The sequence below is a fragment of the Chelonia mydas genome, chromosome 1, assembly GCF_015237465.2.
Source record: "Chelonia mydas isolate rCheMyd1 chromosome 1, rCheMyd1.pri.v2, whole genome shotgun sequence".
Taxonomy (NCBI): Eukaryota; Metazoa; Chordata; order Testudines; family Cheloniidae; genus Chelonia; species Chelonia mydas.
The window spans coordinates 342996680-343015444 of NC_057849.1; the positions used below are offsets into that span (position 1 = coordinate 342996680).

Here is an 18765-nt window from a genome sequence, read left to right on the forward strand (position 1 = left end):
CGGCTCCAACTGGGAACGGCCGGCATCCCCTCCTGAGGCGAAGCCAGTCGGAAAGCTCTCGCCCAGCGACAAGCGCACGGCTATTGACGAGAATATCCGTCGTTTACGTTTGGTGTTAGAATCATAGAATATCAGGGTTGGAAGGGACCTCAGGAGATCATCTAGTCCAACCCCCTGCTCAAAGCAGGACCAATCCCCAATTTTTGCCCCGATCCCTAAACGGCCCACTCAAGGATTGAACTCAGAACCCTGGGTTTAGCAGGCCAATGCTCAAACCACTGAGCCATCCCTCCCCCCTCTTGAGAGAGACTCGCGGCCCAGGCTGGAGCTGGGAAAGGGGCGAGCGGGCCAGGCAAGGGCTCCTTCCACACCCAGTAACTCTGCCGAGCCCGACCCACAGCCTGCTCCAGCCCTGGGCTCCCCCCACAGCTCTGCCAAGCTCCGCAGCCAGGGCACCAGTGCAAGCTGAGGCTTCCTTAGGATTCCCCCTGAGTTACACGCCCAAAGTTAAAAGGCCCTGAATTGGAGCATGGGAAGCAATTCTTCCCCACTCCCGTCCCAGGGCACGTTAGCACAGACCATGGTGAGGGTTTTTTCCCTGCTCTCTCTGAAACACCCAGCAGGGATTCTTCGCTAGGGTTAGATGGGTCCATTCTGCACTCCAGCCCCTGCCACGTCACGGGTGGGGGAGGGGGAAATAGCCCTTCCCAGTCGGAGTGCTTCTAGCATCCCAGACCCACGACTGACGTGGGGGGTGTGAATACACCCCTCAGATCTAGGAGTGCCCAATCCCCCGGCTCCAAATCTAAGGGGCCATTCCCTTTTAATCCCTGCTCCAGATAACCTGGCTCTCATTATCCTGTGGGGGTTATACCAAGTAGGCTGGGCCTATCTCCTGCTCCCTTCCGCCAGAGCTAAGGGGGGGGGGGGGAGGGGGGTGCAGAAACCCCTCTCCCCCCCCCCCCCCCCCCGCAGTTTGAGTGCAAACACCAGACCCTCTGGCCCCAGCAGAGCACATCCCGGGGTGGGGGCCGGGGGAAGCCTACCTGTGGAATGGCCAAGCCGAGGGCGATGCCCCCCAGCAGGAAGAGGTTGCTGTGGATCCAGTTCACCAGCTTGTCGATGCAGCCGTTGGTGTAGATGAACTCGCTGGCCTCCAGGTAGTTCATGGCTTGCATCCCCTGGCCACACATGGTGTTGATGACGGCCTGCGGGGAAGCACCAGGGCAGGTGACAGCGAGCCGGGCCCCGGGGATGGATAGCCTTGTGCGGCCACACCTCGCACACTGCCACGGGCCGCACAAGTCGCTCCGGTTCCCTCACACGCCTGCGGGATGGGGGTCGGGCTTTCCCGAGCTGCTGCCTAGTGGCACGTGGGACAGACCCAGGGACAGGTCCCGGCTTCCTTAGCCAACATGTCCTTGTTAACGTCAGGTTTCCCTGTATGCTCTCTCTCCCGCAAGCCCAACCCCCAGCCCTTCCCAGTCCCCCCATCACTGGGGTGTCTGGGCTCCGCAGCATGCTCCGAACTGGGAGAGCGGCCTCCTAGGGAACGGGCAGAAGCTCCAGTGCTCGTGACTTTTCGGGAGATCAGGCTGCAGGGCATCACCTCGTCTGGTGTGGGACAGGCGGACTAGAGGGGATCCCATCCCTTCCGGACGAGGCAGCCAGGAGGAGCCATGACGTACAGGACCTCACGTGAGCTGCTTTCCCACCCCACGGCATGTCCGCCGGGCATTTACCGACACAAGCCATACAAGTTTCACGGGACTCCTTTTCCACCCAGTGTCTACAGCGAGGGTGTCTCCCTCATAGGAGCTGCTGGGGGGAAAAGGGGGGGGCACGAATGCATCCCTAGCGCAGCCTCATTCTCCTAGACCCACTCGGAGACCACAGGGCCAGTACCTTGCCGGTCCCAGCCTGCATGTGATTGGTGAGAGCCTGGGAAACCCCAGAATCAGGCCCCTCGTTTGTCACCCAGGATCAGTGATCGGATCCTCCTTTTTCCTCGGGCTCAGAAACAAACAATAGCCGTTTCTAGCTGTGACTGGGCCAGGGCAGCACCGGCCACCTGAATTGGCTCCCCCAGACACCCTGCCTCCAGAGGGAGAAGAATTAGCAGGGCCTACATCGATTCCTATATAATACCCCCAGCCCTCTCCTCTTACCGCCTTGTCACCCAGCTGATGGAGCTTCTTCCAAGCCAGCCAGGAGATGGCACGGAGAGGGGTCTACAGCCAGCCATGGCTACAGCCTGGTCAGCTGGAGCTGTAGGAGCCACTGGGCTATGAGCACCCCCTAGTGGCATGAGGGTTTGTCCAGGGGCAAAGGGATCACATGGGGGACATGAGTCACAGAAGTGTAGGACTGGAAGGGACCTCGAGAGGTCAGCTAGTCCAGCCCCCTGCACTCAGGGCAGGACTATGTAATGACTAGACCATCCCTGACAGGTGTTTGTCTAACCTGCTCTTAAAAATCTCCAATGACAGAGGTTCCACAACCTTCCTGGGCAATTTATCCCAGTGCTTAACCACCCTGACAGTCAGGAAGTTTTTCCTAACGTCCAACCTAAACCATCCTTGCTGCAATTTAAGCCCATTGCTTCTTGTCCTGTCCTCAGAGGTTAAGGAGAACCATTTTTCTTTCTCCCTGTAACAATGTTTTGAATACTTGAAAACTGTTATGTCAGTTTCTCAATCTTCTCTTCTCCAGTTTAAACAAACCTAATTTTTTCAAATCTTCCCTCATAGGTCATGTTTTCTAGCCTTTTAATCATTTTTCTGCCTCTTCTCTGGACTTTCTCCAATTTGTCCACATCTTTCCCCAAATGTGGTGCCCAGAGCTGGACACAATACTCCAGTTGAGGCCTAATCAGCGTGGAGTGGAGCGGAAGAATTACTTCTCGTGTCTTGCTTACAACACCCCTGCTAATACAGCCCAGAATGATGTTTGCTTTGTTTGCAAGTGTTACACTCTTGACTCATATTTAGCTTGTGGTCCACTAGGACCCCCAGATCCCTTTCCGCCGTCGTCCTTCCTAGGCCGTCATTTCCCATTTTGTACGTGTACAACTGACTGTTCCTTCCTAAGTGAAGTACTTTGGATTTGCCCTTATTGAATTTCATCCTATTTACTTCAGACCATTTCTCCAGTTTGTCCAGATCATGTTGAATTTTAATCCGATCCTCCAAAGCACTTGCAACCCCTCCCAGCTTGGTGTCGTCCGCAGACATTATAAGCGTACTCTGTATGCCATTATCTAAATCATTGATAAAGATATTGACCAGAACTCATCCCTGCGGGACCCCACTCGTTATGCACTTTCAGCATGACTGACAGCTGCTCTTTGGGAAATGGTTTTCTAACCAGTTCTGCACCCACTTTATAGTAGCTCCATTGAGGTTGTATTTCCGTAGTTTGTTAATGAGAAAGTCAGAGACAGTATCAAAAGCCTTTCTAAAGTCAAGATATCTCACATCTACCACTTCCCCACATCCACAAGGCTTGTTACCCTGTCAAAGAAAGCTATTAGGTTGGTTTGACACGATTTGTTCTTGATAAATCCGTGCTGACTGTTACTTATCACCTTATAACACCTTCTAGGGGTGTTTGCAAATTGGTTGCTTAATATCTTCTCAGTTACCTTTCCGGGTACTCGAGTTAAGCTGATTGGTCTGTAATTCCGCAACTTGCCCTTATTCCCCTTTTTGCGAATGGCAGAGGGCACATGGTGGAGGAGTGCAATGCTACCCAGCTACCCGATTTAGAGACTTCCTTGGCCCTGGGTGCAGGGCAGCCACCAGAATTTGAGGGTGGCAAGGAGAGGTCCTGTTCTCAGCAGAGCAGCGGGGCGGCTCTTACCTGGTCAGCTGCATGCAGGCAGCAAGAGTAAGGCACAGAACAGCGCTCCCTGCTGGGGTTATCGGCCGTGCAGTTGAAATACATGTTTTGGGACCAGTCCTTGTAGGAGATCCCCCCACAGCAACTGAACTGTAACGAGACAGCACAGGTCAAAGAGGGCCAGGGAAGGGGACATTGGGCCTACGCCAAAGGGCAGGTCTTTAAAAAGAGGCCAGGTCAATTTGAATGGGCTTTTAATTTTTAGTAGGTCCTACATAAACAACAGCTTAAAAACAAAGGTAGCAGGGGAATGAAAGACTTCAATAAATACATTACTCCCCACGGAGGAGAAGAAACCTTAAGAACCAGGGAGACTGTCAGTTCGGGTCCAATTTGAAAGTGTTTGTAACGTGGCTTCATACTTTTCCAGGGTGAGAACCTGTGTGTGTGTGGGAAGACAGACAGAGGGAACTCAAAGGAACCATGATTGTATTTCTTTAGCACTAGCCCCATTCCCTCCAGCCTCTATCCCCAGTCCAACATTTCTCATGGCCTACAGACAGCACTGGAACTGGGAGAACAGGGCTCTGGGAGACAAAAGCTTAATAAGGGTCTGAGCAGAGGGGTGGGAGTATATTTAGACTCCAGATGTGCAACGCCAGCTGCACGACAGTCCTGGGACCAAGCCCGTGGCAGGAGAACAAAGAATCATTTGTGCGTACGTGCGAGAGAGTTCGGCGGGTACTTGTGACGAGCACGACTGGACTCAAACTGGGCGGGGTGTGGTGTCCGATGGCACCGCCCTCCCGATGGAAAATGGGGGTCCACAAAGAAGCAGAAGGATGTGGGACTAGTGGAATGGGGTCTGATAGACAACGAAAGGGAACCAGAGAACCGTGGACACCCACAGCTCCAAGAAGGGACAAAGGGGAACAGATCCTGGCCCTGCAGCCTCGGCGAGGAGAGAGACCGTGATATGTGCTTTGAAAGGGAACTTGGGTCAAGGCAGGAGAGATGATTTCAGGGATGTTTTAAAGAGAGACTCAGCCATCCCCGCTACAGGGCGGAGAGACCCAGCTATCCCCATCACAGAGGAGGCCAGAGAGCTCGCCCAGGGCCCGTCACCCCATAGGAGGCAGGAGACCTGTTGGACGGCCATGCGTGCTGGCTCTTTAACTGGACCCACCTCCTTCTGCCCATAGTCGATCAGGTTCTGGAGGTCCAGGTCGTCGCGGTAATGCACGACGGCGTTGTTGATGATCTCGCTCACCTTCCCGCGTGCCTGGGGGAGGAATACCGAGAGGTCGCCAGGGAGATTTCCCTCCTACCAACGTGCTTGCACACCCCTCGCCACTGCGGCGTCCGAGCACCTCCTCCCCTACGATTTAAGCTCACAGCTACGCCGGACGGGCGTCACCCCCGTTTGTAGATCACATGTGGAGCCAGGGACCTGAACCCATGTTGCTTGAATCGCAGGCCAGTGGCCTCACCCCAGCCCATCCTGCCCTGCCCCCTCCACTCGTTTGGGGTGGGAAATATACTGGAAATCAAAATGCTGGCCACCGACAAAGACAACGAGGTCAGGGACCAAACCCTGGGGCAGACACGCCTCCTGCAGTGACAGCGAACCCACCCAGCCAGCTGCACTCTGGTGCCCACGCCCCAGCAGAAGGCTCATGTGTTTGGGTCTCCAAGTCTGCCAGGGAAGCCTTGGATCAAAACAAACCTTTTCATTTAAATAAGATTTTAAAAAGAGGACAGTCTCTGTTCACGCCCAGACACCTGGCCTCCCGTTTGCGGTTCGGCCTCTCTGGCCCTCCGTCCCCATGCGGAACATCCTTTCTCCAGAGGATCGCAGCTTAGTGAGGGAAGAAATCTATTCTCTCTTCCCAGGCAGCTCCCTGCCAATCCAGGTCTGGTCCTGCAGTTATGTTGGTGGATCCTACTCCCCCCACTACCACCTCAAAAGAACAATGCTCACCCCAGCTCTCTGGTATATTTACCTTATCAGAGAAGACAAAGCCCAGCACTCCAGCTGCCAGCTGCAGCAGGAAGACTAAGGTCAGGCAGATTGAGAACTGCAGAAGAGAGAAAACAGCTGTCAGCAAATTGCCATGGAAGAGACAACAAAGCACCATCTCTTACGGAGCCAGAGTTGCACCACCGTGACCCAAGCAGCTGCAAGGTCACAGGGCAGCAGGACTCCAGGCCCGTCACATTACATTCCCGTAGTGCCTTTTCACAGATTCCTATCTACTGACCACTTCACCCAGCACTGAAACGCAGCCACCTCTGGGGTGGAACAGAGCAGCTGCATAGCCATGCACAGAGGACTGGGACAGGAAGAGAGAAAACGTCACCTTTTGAAACTGCAGGGGACGTCAGAGAGGCAGGGTGGAGTTAATGCCCCGTGCTTGCAGAATATGCTGTGGGATCTTTACCATCCCAAAGTGCTCAGAGCCTGGGTTTTACATCTCTTCTGAAAGACGGCACCTCCTGGAGCACAGCGCTCCTGTGGCACCTTGCCGGGTCACCGGTTCAGGGCTGAAGCAGACACAACCCACCTCTAAAGCGTTGTCCACGTCGGTGCTAGCAAACCGATCCACCACGGAGAGCTCGCTGCAACCGCAGGAGAGCTGTACAGACTCCAGCGTCTGTTCTCCCCTGGCTATGCAAGCAGCTCTTACCAACACACATCCAATCAGCTGGAAGGAATGAGAAACCCTCCGTCTCTTCAGCAGAGATGCCCGGCTCAATGCCATTAAAGGCACTTTGAGTGGAAAGGGTCAGTTTCCCTGGGAGGCGCATGGTTAAGTATCTGCTGGGGCACCAGAGTTCCCCAGCTCTGGCCACTAGAGGGAGCCACAAGCTTTCCTGTAATCAGCATGGCCGGGCACCAGCCGAGATTTCACGCCAGTGGGTGGGGAAGGAAATCGGAGACAGAGCAGAGAGACCCTGGGTCCCATTAGTCCTGACGGCTGCCCGAGGTGCCAGTCATTGAGGGGGGACCCCCAAGCCCACTCCTGGTGGTTTCTGCAGGCTGCCCAGGTAGACAGCGGGGTCCCCATGAGGCTTCCCATCCCCTGTTCTGGCTATAACCCCCATACGACTGTTCCCTGCTCCCCCGCCAGCCCAGGCTGGGATCCTGCGGCCTCCCGTCCCCTCACCGTCTGCAGCAGGCAGATGTTCTCACGCAGGGAGCCGATGCAGCCGCAGAAGGTGATCAGGAACATCAGGATGCCGACCACGATGAGCAGGATGGCGGGATCCACCGCGAGGCAGGCCATGGCCGCCTCTGCCAGGTGGGAGCAGAGGGGGTGGGGGAGAGAGAGGATGCGAGAGCACAGAGCCGTTAGTCCAGCTGCACCACCCTGCCAGCAGGCCCGTGACAAACGGGAGTGGGGATGCGTCCAAGCCCCGTTTCACTGGACAAGAGCGGCAGCTTCTCCCCTCTCCCCCCAGATAGGGTTGGTTGCTTGGGTTAAATGCCAGCCGCACACAGCAGGCCGTGCTCCCCCCACAGAGACCTCACACCCCCTTAGCTGCGTTCCAGCCTCAGACCCAGGGAAAGGCTCTGCTCTCCTCCCCAAACCCCTCTGCTTCCAGGGCAGCCAGTCTCCAGGGTCCCACCAGAAGGAGCGATCCCAGAGCCCCGACAAGGGGAAGGCGGCAGTCGCTCACCTGCGTGCTTCATCAGCCTGGCGTAGATGCCCACGGCCACCATCACCATCGAGATCATCTGTGGAGACAGGACGTGGAGATTCAGAGCCAGCCACTTGCTCGGCACCTCAGCCCACACATGCCGTGTCCCTAAATGAGGGGAGGGCACTGGGGGTCTCCAGAGGGCTCAGGGGATTGGCAATAGGATAAGGAGCCCCGCCCCCGCACAGGCACAATATCAAATCCTGGTCAGCCCAGCCAAGGCTGAAAGTTACCACCATCTGAGGGGTGCTTGGGGCCTTGCTAAGTGTTAGAATATGGATATTCAGGCCTGCCCGGAAAGTGTTAAGAACTTAAGTGTATTTTTATCACTTAGCTAGTTACAGGGTATAAAATCAGAGAATCAAAATCACAGTCCGCCTGTGTAGGGGCCTTCTCTCCCTAGGAGAGTCGGAGGCCTGGTTCTTAGGCAGGGGCGGCCAACCTGTGGCTCCGGAGTTAATATGCGGCCCCCTGTCTAGGCCCCGACTCCGGGGCTGGAGCTACAGGTGCCAACTTTTCAATGTGCCAGGGGGTGCTCACTGCTCCACCCCTGGCTCTGCCCCAGGTCCTGACCCCACTCCACCGAGCCTGCCGTGCCCTCGCTCCTCCCCCCCACAGCCTCCTGCACGCCACGAAACAGCTGATCGGGAGGTGCAGGGAGGGAGGGGGAGGTGCTGGGGGCAGCTGACGGGGGGCTGCTGACGTATTACTGTGGCTCTTTGGCAATGTACATTGGTAAATTCTGGCTCCTTCTCAGGCCCAGGCTGGCCACCGCTGGGCTAAGGCCTTCGGCTACGCAGCAGGGGCAGCCATAAGCTGGGAAGTGAACAGTCATGTCCTCCCATCCCAAACCAGTCACGTTGAAATAAGGTGGCGTTGGGCTGTTAGGAAGACAATCCTGTCCTGATAGTGCCCATCACCGCCAGATAAAGATGGTTAAAGAAAACTTAGTTTGATAGCACCCTGTCTGGCAAGAAATCACTTCTCAGTGGTCGTGAAACCCTCATTTCTGTATGTTTATCTTTATGGCCCCCACTTTTCTATTGTTCATCTGTCTGGTTCTCTAATTGTTTGTGTCTGCTATATAATTCATTTTGCTAGGTGTACGTTAATTAGGATAGTGGGATATAATTGGTTGGAGAATGATGTAATTATGTTAGGATTGGTTAGTTAAATTTCAGTAAAATGATGGGTTAAGGTATAGCGGAGAATATTACTATATAAACTGGGGTCAAACAGGAAACGGAAGGGAAACTGGAATCATGCTTGCTGTCTGCATGACAAGAACCAGGGGAGAGGGTGAAGGGAAAGCCCACTAACACTAAGCAGTGTGGATAGGGCCCGTGGGCTCTGTACCCACAGCTGCTATTCCTCTGTTGGGTGTCCTTGAATGAGTCACTTTGTGCCTCAGTTTCCCTTTGTCAGCAGGTACTGGCCGAGCTTCGTAAAGCACCCATCAGCCCCAGGGCTCAGAACGCCGAGTGTCACGGTGCCCAGTGTCCACAGAACATGCCGCCATGGCAGGTGGACGGCAAGGACGGGATGGGCCCTACAGAATGCACTCCGCTCTCACCCTGGCGGGGGATCCAAGCAGGGATAGGGGCAGTACACCGGGGAAGCGTCATCCCCTTCTCTGCGGGCAGGGACTTCGCTCTGCAGGGCTGTCAGCCAGCTCCTTTCACCAACTCTGTATTCACACCCACACACAGAATCAACGCCTGGAGTGATGCTCTGCAGCCAATCCGTGTAGGGGGCGTGCGTGCCATACTCTCTCCAGGTTCACACACACACCCCTTCCCCCTCCCACGCCCGGCTGGCTGAAAAAAGCCGCAGTATTTCAAGCAATCCTGTTCTCCCACCGCTCTGTTCACCCTGGAACAGCCAACCGCCATAGCCAGGAGCTAGCCGGGAGGAGTGGAGGTCGATTCTCTCTGTTCCACAGGCAGGCGGCAGTTGTGATCTGCAGACCCTACAGCCCCCTTGCCTCCTGCTCCGTACAAGGCTGCCTGGTGCTTTGTGCTGGCAGACAAGTATCAATGCCCAGTGGAAGAGGCCATCTGATACCTGCGTCTAACCAGATTCCCAGCGAGGCAGGAGCAAACCCAGAGGGGAAGCTGGCGCCAGCGCCGGGAGGTAAAGGGGAAGCTGGCAGCAGGCAGGTGGCTTGCCTCAGAGCCCCCTCACTAAATGCCACTGCAAAAGGAGGCTTAGAACCAAGGTTGGCCCCCTCCGGCCCCTGGGGGAGAAGCCTTGGTAACAGGCTTTACCAAGAGGCCATCATTTATCCAGCGCTGCCCAACCACTAGCCTGCTTTTTGTAGCTGGAGGAAACTGAGGCTCAGAAGCGAAGCTGCTGGCCCATGGCCGGTGCCTGGGGCAGAGCTGCGAATAGAGCCCAGGCGTCCCTACCCAATGCTCAGCCCACCAGACTGCGCAGCCTCTGCTAGCCACTTCCTTCACTTGGGCCTCACATGGTACGTCCACACTGCCGTTAAAGACCCCTGGCCAGCTGGCCTGGGCCAAGGGGCTGCTTAGCCATTTGGGCTGGGTCTGGAGTTTGGGCTCTAGGACCCTGCAAGGTGGAAGGGTTGAGCCTCCACACAGCAACTCAACTGCCCCTTAGCCTGAATCAGCTGGCACGGGCCAGCCACGGGCGTCTAATTGCAGTGTAGACCTGCCCCTGCAGGCCGGAAGGTAACAGATTCCCTCCAGGCTTCCCCTTGGGCTGGATTCTCTGTATTGATCTCATTACAGGAGGCACCCATGACAAGGCCGAGTTCCAGTGTCAGTGCGGTGTGAAAGTGCCAGTACACAGCAAGTGTGAAAAATCGGGACAGGGAGTGGGGGGTACCATACGCCTATATTAGACAAAGCCCTGATTATCGGGACTGTCCCTCTAAAAATCGGGACATCTGGTCACCCTAAGTGTCAGCCACGTGCCCCAATTCCCAGGTGCTCCCATTACAGGGGAAGCAGATTGCTCCCCATGCCCCACTGCCAGGAATCAGGCCTGCTAACCCTGCACCCTCCCCACCCCACCCCACAGCAGAAGGAAGTTGCATTCTCATTGTTCTCCACTTTGAATGCAACCCTTTTTTGGGTCCTTAAAGGACAAATGGAAGAACAGAAGGAGGGAGTGGAGTGAACTTGACCACCATGGCTGCCACCCCCACCACCCCCTGGGACCCTGGACCTTCTTTCCTAAACCTCAGGGACATCCTGACCAGACCAGGCCAGGGAGAGGGACCCAGAGGGCATTGCCACCTCTGCTGGCTACAGCGGAATCCCAAACACCCGCTGGGATGAAACAGGATCGGACTTTAACAGCAGCATCGCGACTGACTTCTTCTCTGTCCTCCAGAAGGACGGTAATCACCATGTGTGACAGCATCAAAGAAACGGTCTAACAAGGGGGGTTTCCATCTAAAACTCTCTGCAGCTCAAGGGTAAGGGAACAAGGGAGGCTGTTAAAACGAAGCCTGACTCAATACTTCACATTTCAAATGCTTTAGCTGCTTTTCCTTCTTTTCTTTAACTTTACTAAATACAATGGTTTTTACCGGGTGCGTTTGCCATGGTGCTAAGCCGGCTGAGGGCTCTGCACAGCCAGCCTGGTTTAACACTGTTCAGTGAAGGACAGCGACTGGGTTAGGATAACCCCTTTGACCCATTTATTCCATCTAAATTAATACAACACCCCTCAAGGGCCTTTCGCACTGCTCCCAAGAGCCATTCGTTGCTGCAGGGCCCGCGCAGGCTGCGGCTGTCCTTTCCCGGAGCCCGCAGGGTGAAGGCAGACGGAGGCCGGTGAATTCAGGCAGTTTCAAGACAACTCTCTCGTGTTTGTGGCCCCTGCATCGCTGCCCCGATAAGACAGACCGCTCGCTGCTCCCCGGCAGCTCTGAACCAAGGGACAGGGATGGAGGCTTACAGGAAAGTCTGTCAGGGTCACAAAGGCGGCCCCGGCTGGGGAAGGACAGTCAAGCCAGAGGCTCTCCCCACTTTGGCTTCCAGCCGTTCCCCTTTGCACAGCAGCTTACGCCCGTTCCTTCCCACCCGTTCTCCCAGGCGGGAAGCAGCTTGGTATCCCCGGAGCACAGGGCCACCCCTACGCAGGCAGGGAGGCCTCTTGTCACGCAGAGCGGGCGCAGGGCAAGCGGCACATCCCTTGCCTGGCTAATGGGTCTCATTCTAACTCGGAGGGGCCAGCTGCAGTTCAGTGTCCACTGCCCCCTACTGGCTGAAAGCAGAGTGCAGCTGCCCCCTCTGTGCCCTGTCTTGGGTAAGCAGGGCTCGGCCGCAGCACCCTGCCCTTGTCCTTCGTGCAAGGAGAGCCCCCCCCGGCAGCTAACCGCCCGTCCTAACCCCCCCAGACGGAGCGCGCTAGCCAGGCTCACCGAGCCGAGACACGAGAGACGTCCAAGCCTGACGGATGCCAGGCGCACGGAGCCGATGCTTGGACACGGAGGCACTTGTCCTCCATGCACCGCAAAGCAAGGGACGGGAGACGCACGTCGCCCTGCCCAGCCCCAGCCGCCACGGGGAGAGGGGAAGATGGAGGCCCGGCCGCCCGCTGCGCGGCTCGGGCTTCCCACGAGGGCCTTGGCACCGGTGACCTCTCCCGACGGAAGGGAGGTTGCGAGCAGGGGTGGGAGGTGACGTGACGGCTGCTCAGCCTGAAGGAGCCCTGGGCACCAGCCTCGGAAACAGAGACTGCCACAAGATGGCTGACAAGGGGGGCGCCAACTCCCTGCTTCCCTCACCCACTGCTAAAGCACCGAGGGGCAGGAAGAGGGGAGAAATCTCCCCAGCTGTCCAGTCAGCCCCCAACCTGAAGCAGGTCTCCCAAATAGCGTAGGGCCAGGCAGTGCCCTAAGCAACCAGGCAGGATGCCCGGGGTGCAATTCCTGGCGCTCGTGGCCTATTCCCCAGGCCATCCAGGGATGGGAGTGCCGCACACCCACCAGCCTGGCAGGGACCAGCCACTTACTGTGACAGGCCAATGCCCGCACTGGCACAGCACGCCCAGACGGCGTGGAGGGGACGTTCTCCCTGACCCCACGACGCCCGAGTCCACGGTCCGTGCACCCACTGGGCCTTGCACAAAATGCCATCTTAGCCTGTACCCGGAGGGGCAGGGGGAAATAGCAGCTTCCTCGGCTTCTCCTTCTGCTGGGGAACTGGTCAGCACCGGGGGGGTGTTTGCTGCCCTGCAGAGAGAGGGAGTCAGTCCGCCCCCTTCCAGCACCTCCCACCCCCTCAAAGACTCTGTGCGGGTTTGGAGCGAACGTAAAGCACCAGAGCCAGACACAGGACACATCACGTCTCCTCTGCCTCACCAGCCTGGACGCGGGAGGCTCCTGCTAGCCCAGGCAGGAGCTGAGCCCTCAGGGCAGAGAGGAGGGGAGACCTACATTGTAACAGCAGCTACGGGGGCTGCCTGTGGCCCCACTGTGTCCCCCCCCGGCCACCTGCACCCCTTCGCTGGGGCCATTTTAGTGGGTAGAGCAAACCAGTCAATGGCAAATTGCTCCCTCTCTCCTGAAGCCATGAGGTTACCCCCTGCCCCACCCGCTCAAGCAGTGACCATCCATCCCTCTGGGGCTGGTCGCATCTCTGCCCCATCTACCCCCAGCTGTGACCTCTCCCCATCCTCTGCTTACCTGGGCTCACTTCACCCACACGGCTGGAGGGGCAGCAGCCCCTTCTTTCCTGCAGGGGGCGCTCGGCAGGTCACCAAACCAGCCTGAGTCCCTAGCAGAGGTCTCCTGGTGGCCACAACAATCCCACCCAGCCCCGGCAGGGTGCAGAGCCAGTCCGCTGTCACTGCACAGCGACGGCTCCCATTGCCTCATACCTGGGATGGGGAGCAGCTGTCTCCGAGCAGGCATCCCTGGCTCCTCGTCCAGCTGGTCCACACCAGGGCCAGCCCCAGGCACACACGGGGGAGTTCACACTCTGGTTTATACTCTGCTGTTAGCATTTCACCAGAGGACGGGCTGGGCCCAAGGCTGGAGCTGCTCTCTGCATCACTCACCCCCACACCCCGGCCGCCCGAGCCCCGAGAAATAGCCGACCCTGCCCTCGGGCACATGGAAGAGGAGGCTAGGCCAGGCCTGAGAGCTCACTGACCGGCCTTGTGCTGGAACCAACCTCTCTATTTCCAGTACTAACGCCAGGCGGCCCAGCCGAGCGGGCAGGAGCCAAGCACAGAGGCCCTTGGGCCGTTGCACGCGAGCCGGAGCGCTTTCCTGGGAAGCCTAAGGTGGTGTTAGGAGGCTAACAGGTTCTGGGGGTTTAGGGCACCCTAGCAGGAACAGCCACCTCACCCCGGGGGCTTTGCTTCGCTGCTTCTTCTGAGAGCAACTGGGAAGTAAAAAAACAGCCTTGAGCATTTACATTTCAAACAGGACAGCCCCATGTTAAACAATAATCTAGGCGTTTTAAACACCCTTTATTATCTGAGCACCAGCCAAGTGCTCAGCCCCGTATCAAGCACAGACGACGGACAAGGTCGCTGCCCGGAGGAGCGCAGACTCTTAAAAATAATTTTAAAAAATCGTATCACCACCCAGCTCTGCCACAGAGTCTCTGTGCAACCACGGGTGTAACAACCCCTCCCACCCTTCACATCCGTTCAGCCTGCAAGCTCTTCAGCACGAAGGCTGTCGCCTACCATAATGCAGCCTTGCTGCTCTTGGTTGGGGCCACTAGGCAATTAAACAAACACACACACACACACTTTTACAGAATCTACATTTTTGCTTAAGTCTGATCTGAAGTGCAGCTACAGGCAGGAGAGAAAAGGGACCTTTTCCACACAGCCCATCTGCTCTATGCAGTTCCCCATCTCAGCTGCATTGGTTCTCATACATGCATCTACCCCTGTCAGCCCTGCAGAACCCACACAGCTAGAGGAGGAAATCTGTTCTGCCTCCTACCCCAGCTGGTTTTCCCACTTGCACCTCTGTGGCCTGTACGCCTTACATCAAGCTCTCTGCTCCTTTAAATTGCAGGCAATCCAGGAAGTTTTTGGAGAGCGTTGGGGACAACTTCCTGGTGCAAGTGCTGGAGGAACCAACTAGGGGCCCTGCTCCTCTTGACCTGCTGCTCACAAACAGGGAAGAATTGGTAGGGGAAGTACAAGTGGGTGGCAACCTAGGCAGCAGTGACCATGGGTTGAGTTCAGGATCCTGACAAAAGGAACAAAGGAGAGCAGTAGAATACGGACCCTGGACTTCAGAAAAGGGAATTAGTTCCCTAAGGGAGTCTGATGGGCAGGATCCCCTGGGAGGCTAAAATGAGGGGGAAAGGAGTCCAGGAGAGCTGGCTGTATTTTAAAGAAGCCTTATTGAGGGTGCAGGAACAGACCATCCCGATGTGCAGAAAGAATATCAAATATGGCGGGTGACCAGCTTGGCTTAACAGTGAAATTCTTCAGTGAGCTTAAACTCAAAAAGGAAGCTTACAAGAAATGGAAACTTGGACAGATGACTAGGGAGGAGGATAAAAATATTGCTCGAGCATGCAGGGGTGTAATCAGGAACGCCAAGGCACAACTGGAGTTGCAGCTAGCAAGGGATGTGAAGGGTAACAAGAAGGGTTTCTACAAATATGTTAGCAACAAGGTGGTGGTCAAGGAAAGTGTGGGACTCTTACTGAATGGGGGACGCCATGCAGTGACAGATGATGTGGAAAAAGCTGAAGTACTCAATGCTTTTTTTGCCTCTGTCTTCACAGACAAAGTCAGCTCCCAGACTGCTGCACCGGGCAATGCAGTATGTGGAGGAGGTGAGCAGCCCTCAAATGGTGAAAGAACAGGTTAAGGACCATTTAGAAAAGCTGGACGTGCACAAGTCCATGGGTCTGAGGGAGTTGGCTGATGTGATTGCAGAGCCATTGGCCATTATCTTTGAAAATTTGTGGTGATTGGGGGAGGTTCCGGACAATTGGAAAAAGGCAAATTTTGTGCCCATATTTTAAAAAGGGAAGAAAAAGAACCCAGGGAACTACAGACTGGTCAGCCTCACATCATTCCCTGACAAAATCATGGAGCAGGTACTCAAGGAATCCATTTTGAAGCATTTGGAGGAGAGGAAGGTGATCAGGAACACTCAACATGGATTCACCAAGGGCAAGTCATGCCTGACCAACCTGATTGCCTTCTATGATGAGATAACTGGCTCTGTGGATATGGGATATCTTGACTTTAGCAAAGCTTTTGATACGGTCTCCCACAGTATTCTTGCCAGTGAGTTAAAGTAGTATGGATTGGATAAATGGACTATAAGGTGGATAGAAAGCTGCCTAGATTGTCAGGCTCAACGGGTAGCGAACAATGGCTCGATGTCTAGTTGGCAGCCGGTATCAAGTGGAGTGCTCCAGAGGTCGGTCCTGGGGCTTGTTTTGTTCAACATCTTTATTAATGATCTGGATGATGGGATGGATTGCACCCTCAGCAAGTTCGCAGATGACACTAAGATGTGGGGAGAGGTAGATACGCTAGAGGGTAGGGATATTGTCCAGAGTGACCTAGACAAATTAGAGGATTGGGCCAAAAGAAATCTGATGAGGTTCAGCAAGGACAAGTGCAGAGTCCTGCACTTAGGACGGAAGAATCCCATGCACTGCTACAGGCTGGGGACCAACTGGCTAGGCAGCAGTTCTGCAGAAAAGCACCTGGGGGTTACAGTGGATGAGAAGCTGGATATGAGTCAGCACTGTGCTCTTGTTGCCAAGACAGCCAACGACACATTGGGCTGCATTTGTAGGAGCACTGCCAGCAGATCAAGGGAAGGGATTATTCCCCTCTATTTGGCACTGGTGAGGCTACATCTGGAGTACTGCGTCCAGTTTTGGGCCCCCCACTACAGAAGGGATGTGGACAAATTGGAGAGAGTGTGGCGGAGGGCAACAAAAATGATTAGGGGGCCTGGGCACATGACTTACAAGGAGAGGCTGAGGGAACTGGGCTTATTTAGTCTGCAGAAGAGAAGAGAAGAAAAGAGAAAGGGGGGATTTGATAGCAGCCTTCAACTACCTGAAGGGGGGTTCCAAAGAGGATGGAGCTTGGCTGGTCTCAGTGGTGGCAGATGACAGAACAAGGAGCAATGGTCTCAAGTTGTAGTGGCGGAGGTCTAGGTTAGACATTAGGAAACACTATTTCACTAGGAGGGTGGTGAAGCACTGGAATGGGTTTCCTACGGAGGTGGTGGAATCTCCATCCTTTGAGGCTTGAGAAAGCCCTGGCTGGGATGATTTAGTTGGGGATTGGTCCTGCTTTGAGCAGGGGGTTGGACGAGATGACCTCCTGAGGTCTCTTCCAACCCTGATATTCTATGATTCTACGAAATTGCCACACAAACTCCACCTGCTCAGGATGGCTGCACCCCGGAGTCTGTGCTACACTAGAGATTTTTGCACAACTTTCTCAGCATTGTTCACACTGCTTCAGCTCCACCTGGATTAGGGTTAGCGTTATCCACACCTACTCCATGGGGTGGTCTGCTCCCCTCGGTTGGTGGCTGGGCCATATATAGACATTGACAAGCTTGTTACAGCTTTAGCTTACAGACCTGGGGTCCTCAGATAAGGCCCAGGCTTTTAGATCCAGAGGTCTTAGGTTTGATCTCTGCTGCCAAAGACCTCCCCAACTGCAGCACAGCTGGGCTGCCAGGACCGCAGCCAGGGCTGGCTTCGGGCAGCACGTTTGTATAGCACTAGGACGTAATGCAGGACGTTGGGTTGTTAAATCGAAGTGAATAATCAAATCCACTGAAGCGTTAGCTATGTTCCGATGGCGGGGTTACTTGGGATCACGGGCGAGGCAAAGAGAACAGCTGGGTTTTCACACACGACAGGGGAGGCAACGGAGAAGAAAGAATCAGTTTGAGACTTCCATGCGGAAGCAGTTTCCTGAGAGAAAAAAAGAAAAAATGCAGAGCCCCACGGTGCCATATTTTCTTGATCATTACAGCCCTTTACACAGACCCACAGATGCTGAGAGTGCCCCGAGCCGCCAGAATGCCAGTCATTTCACACACACCTCCCACTGTAGGGTGTGTCTGTGCCAGGCCATTCCCACCCCCTGCCCAAAATCCCCTACTGCCTTCATCTGCATCAGCATCCACTGGCACTTCAGCAGCCTTTGACAGCTAACCCTACACGGAGCAGGCCTGGGGCACATGCTGCTTAAAACGCTAGGGGGAGGCAGTTCTGCACCGACATTACACCAGCCACCCCCCCATTGCAGTGCTGCTAACTGAACCAAGGTCACAACAAATCCCAACTCCACTGGAGCGATGCAAAGTTCTGCCCGGGACAAGTGACAACATTTAAATGCATGTAAATGACTCAGTTCCCCCCCCCGCCCCCCACACACACACTGAGTTCTGGATGACTGCACACGGGGCCTGCTTTACTGCTCCAATGCAGACATGGCTGAGTGACGAATCACGCGCACCAAGCAAGCAGCAGGAGAGACCTCCAAAGGGGCACAGCAGCCCCAGGCTGGAGTCTCTTGGCCAGAGAAGAGTGGGCAGGAGAGAAACGCAAGAGCTGAAAAGGAAACAGGCCCACACAGTTTGAGTTTAGAGGTATCCCTGCTCGAGGGGCTCAAAGGAGCCCGTACCTGTTGAGAGAGAGAGAGAGAGTGTGTGTGTGTGTGTGTGGGGGGGGCAGGCCCTATACCCAAAAGGGACTTGACCCCTTCCCTATGAGATGGAACTATGAGCATCTCCAGCCCTAGCAAGGAGCTTGGAAGGGCCAGGAGACCAGCAAGGGACAGGCCAGGCCAGCCCTGCCGCAGGAATTCCAGCTGCAGTTTCATTTCATCCTGTATGGACCAAGATTTTCTTTTTCTGCTGGCTATCTTTCTTCATCCCATTCAGACCAATTTTATCCCCCCCAGGCTGGTGAGTTTTGCACTACGCGCTCCCTGGCTCACTCGTGCTGGCACGCTGCACGTCCGCCTCACACTCAGAGGACATCCAGGATGCAATTCTCTCGGATCAAGGGAGCCCTGGCACTGCCTGAGGGCCCAGCTGGCTGCCTGGCACCTCTGTGGGGCACCCCTTCCTCTCCCACCGCACCCATGACCACCACAGCCCAGCTCCAGAACCCAGGTGCAACTGCCGGGGAATATCAGTGGCCCCGACACGGCGGGCGTGTATAAGCCAGAGAGATGACGAAAACACAAGTAACTAGTCTGGAGGTGGTGGAGGGG

General features: G+C 55.6%; 1 protein-coding gene across 1 annotated transcript in view; it reads right to left on the reverse strand.

Moving 5' to 3' along the window:
* The window catches only part of TSPAN33 (tetraspanin 33), a 29481-nt gene that overhangs the window by 2839 nt on the left and 7877 nt on the right, over nucleotides 1–18765 (reverse strand). The window contains exons 2-7 of the mRNA XM_037889428.2: nucleotides 7522–7579; nucleotides 7008–7135; nucleotides 5844–5918; nucleotides 5027–5122; nucleotides 3862–3990; nucleotides 1047–1208 (exon numbers count right to left, since the gene is read on the reverse strand). Coding sequence (XP_037745356.1) covers nucleotides 1047–1208; nucleotides 3862–3990; nucleotides 5027–5122; nucleotides 5844–5918; nucleotides 7008–7135; nucleotides 7522–7579 — 648 coding nt within the window. The remainder of the gene's footprint in view (nucleotides 1–1046; nucleotides 1209–3861; nucleotides 3991–5026; nucleotides 5123–5843; nucleotides 5919–7007; nucleotides 7136–7521; nucleotides 7580–18765) is intronic.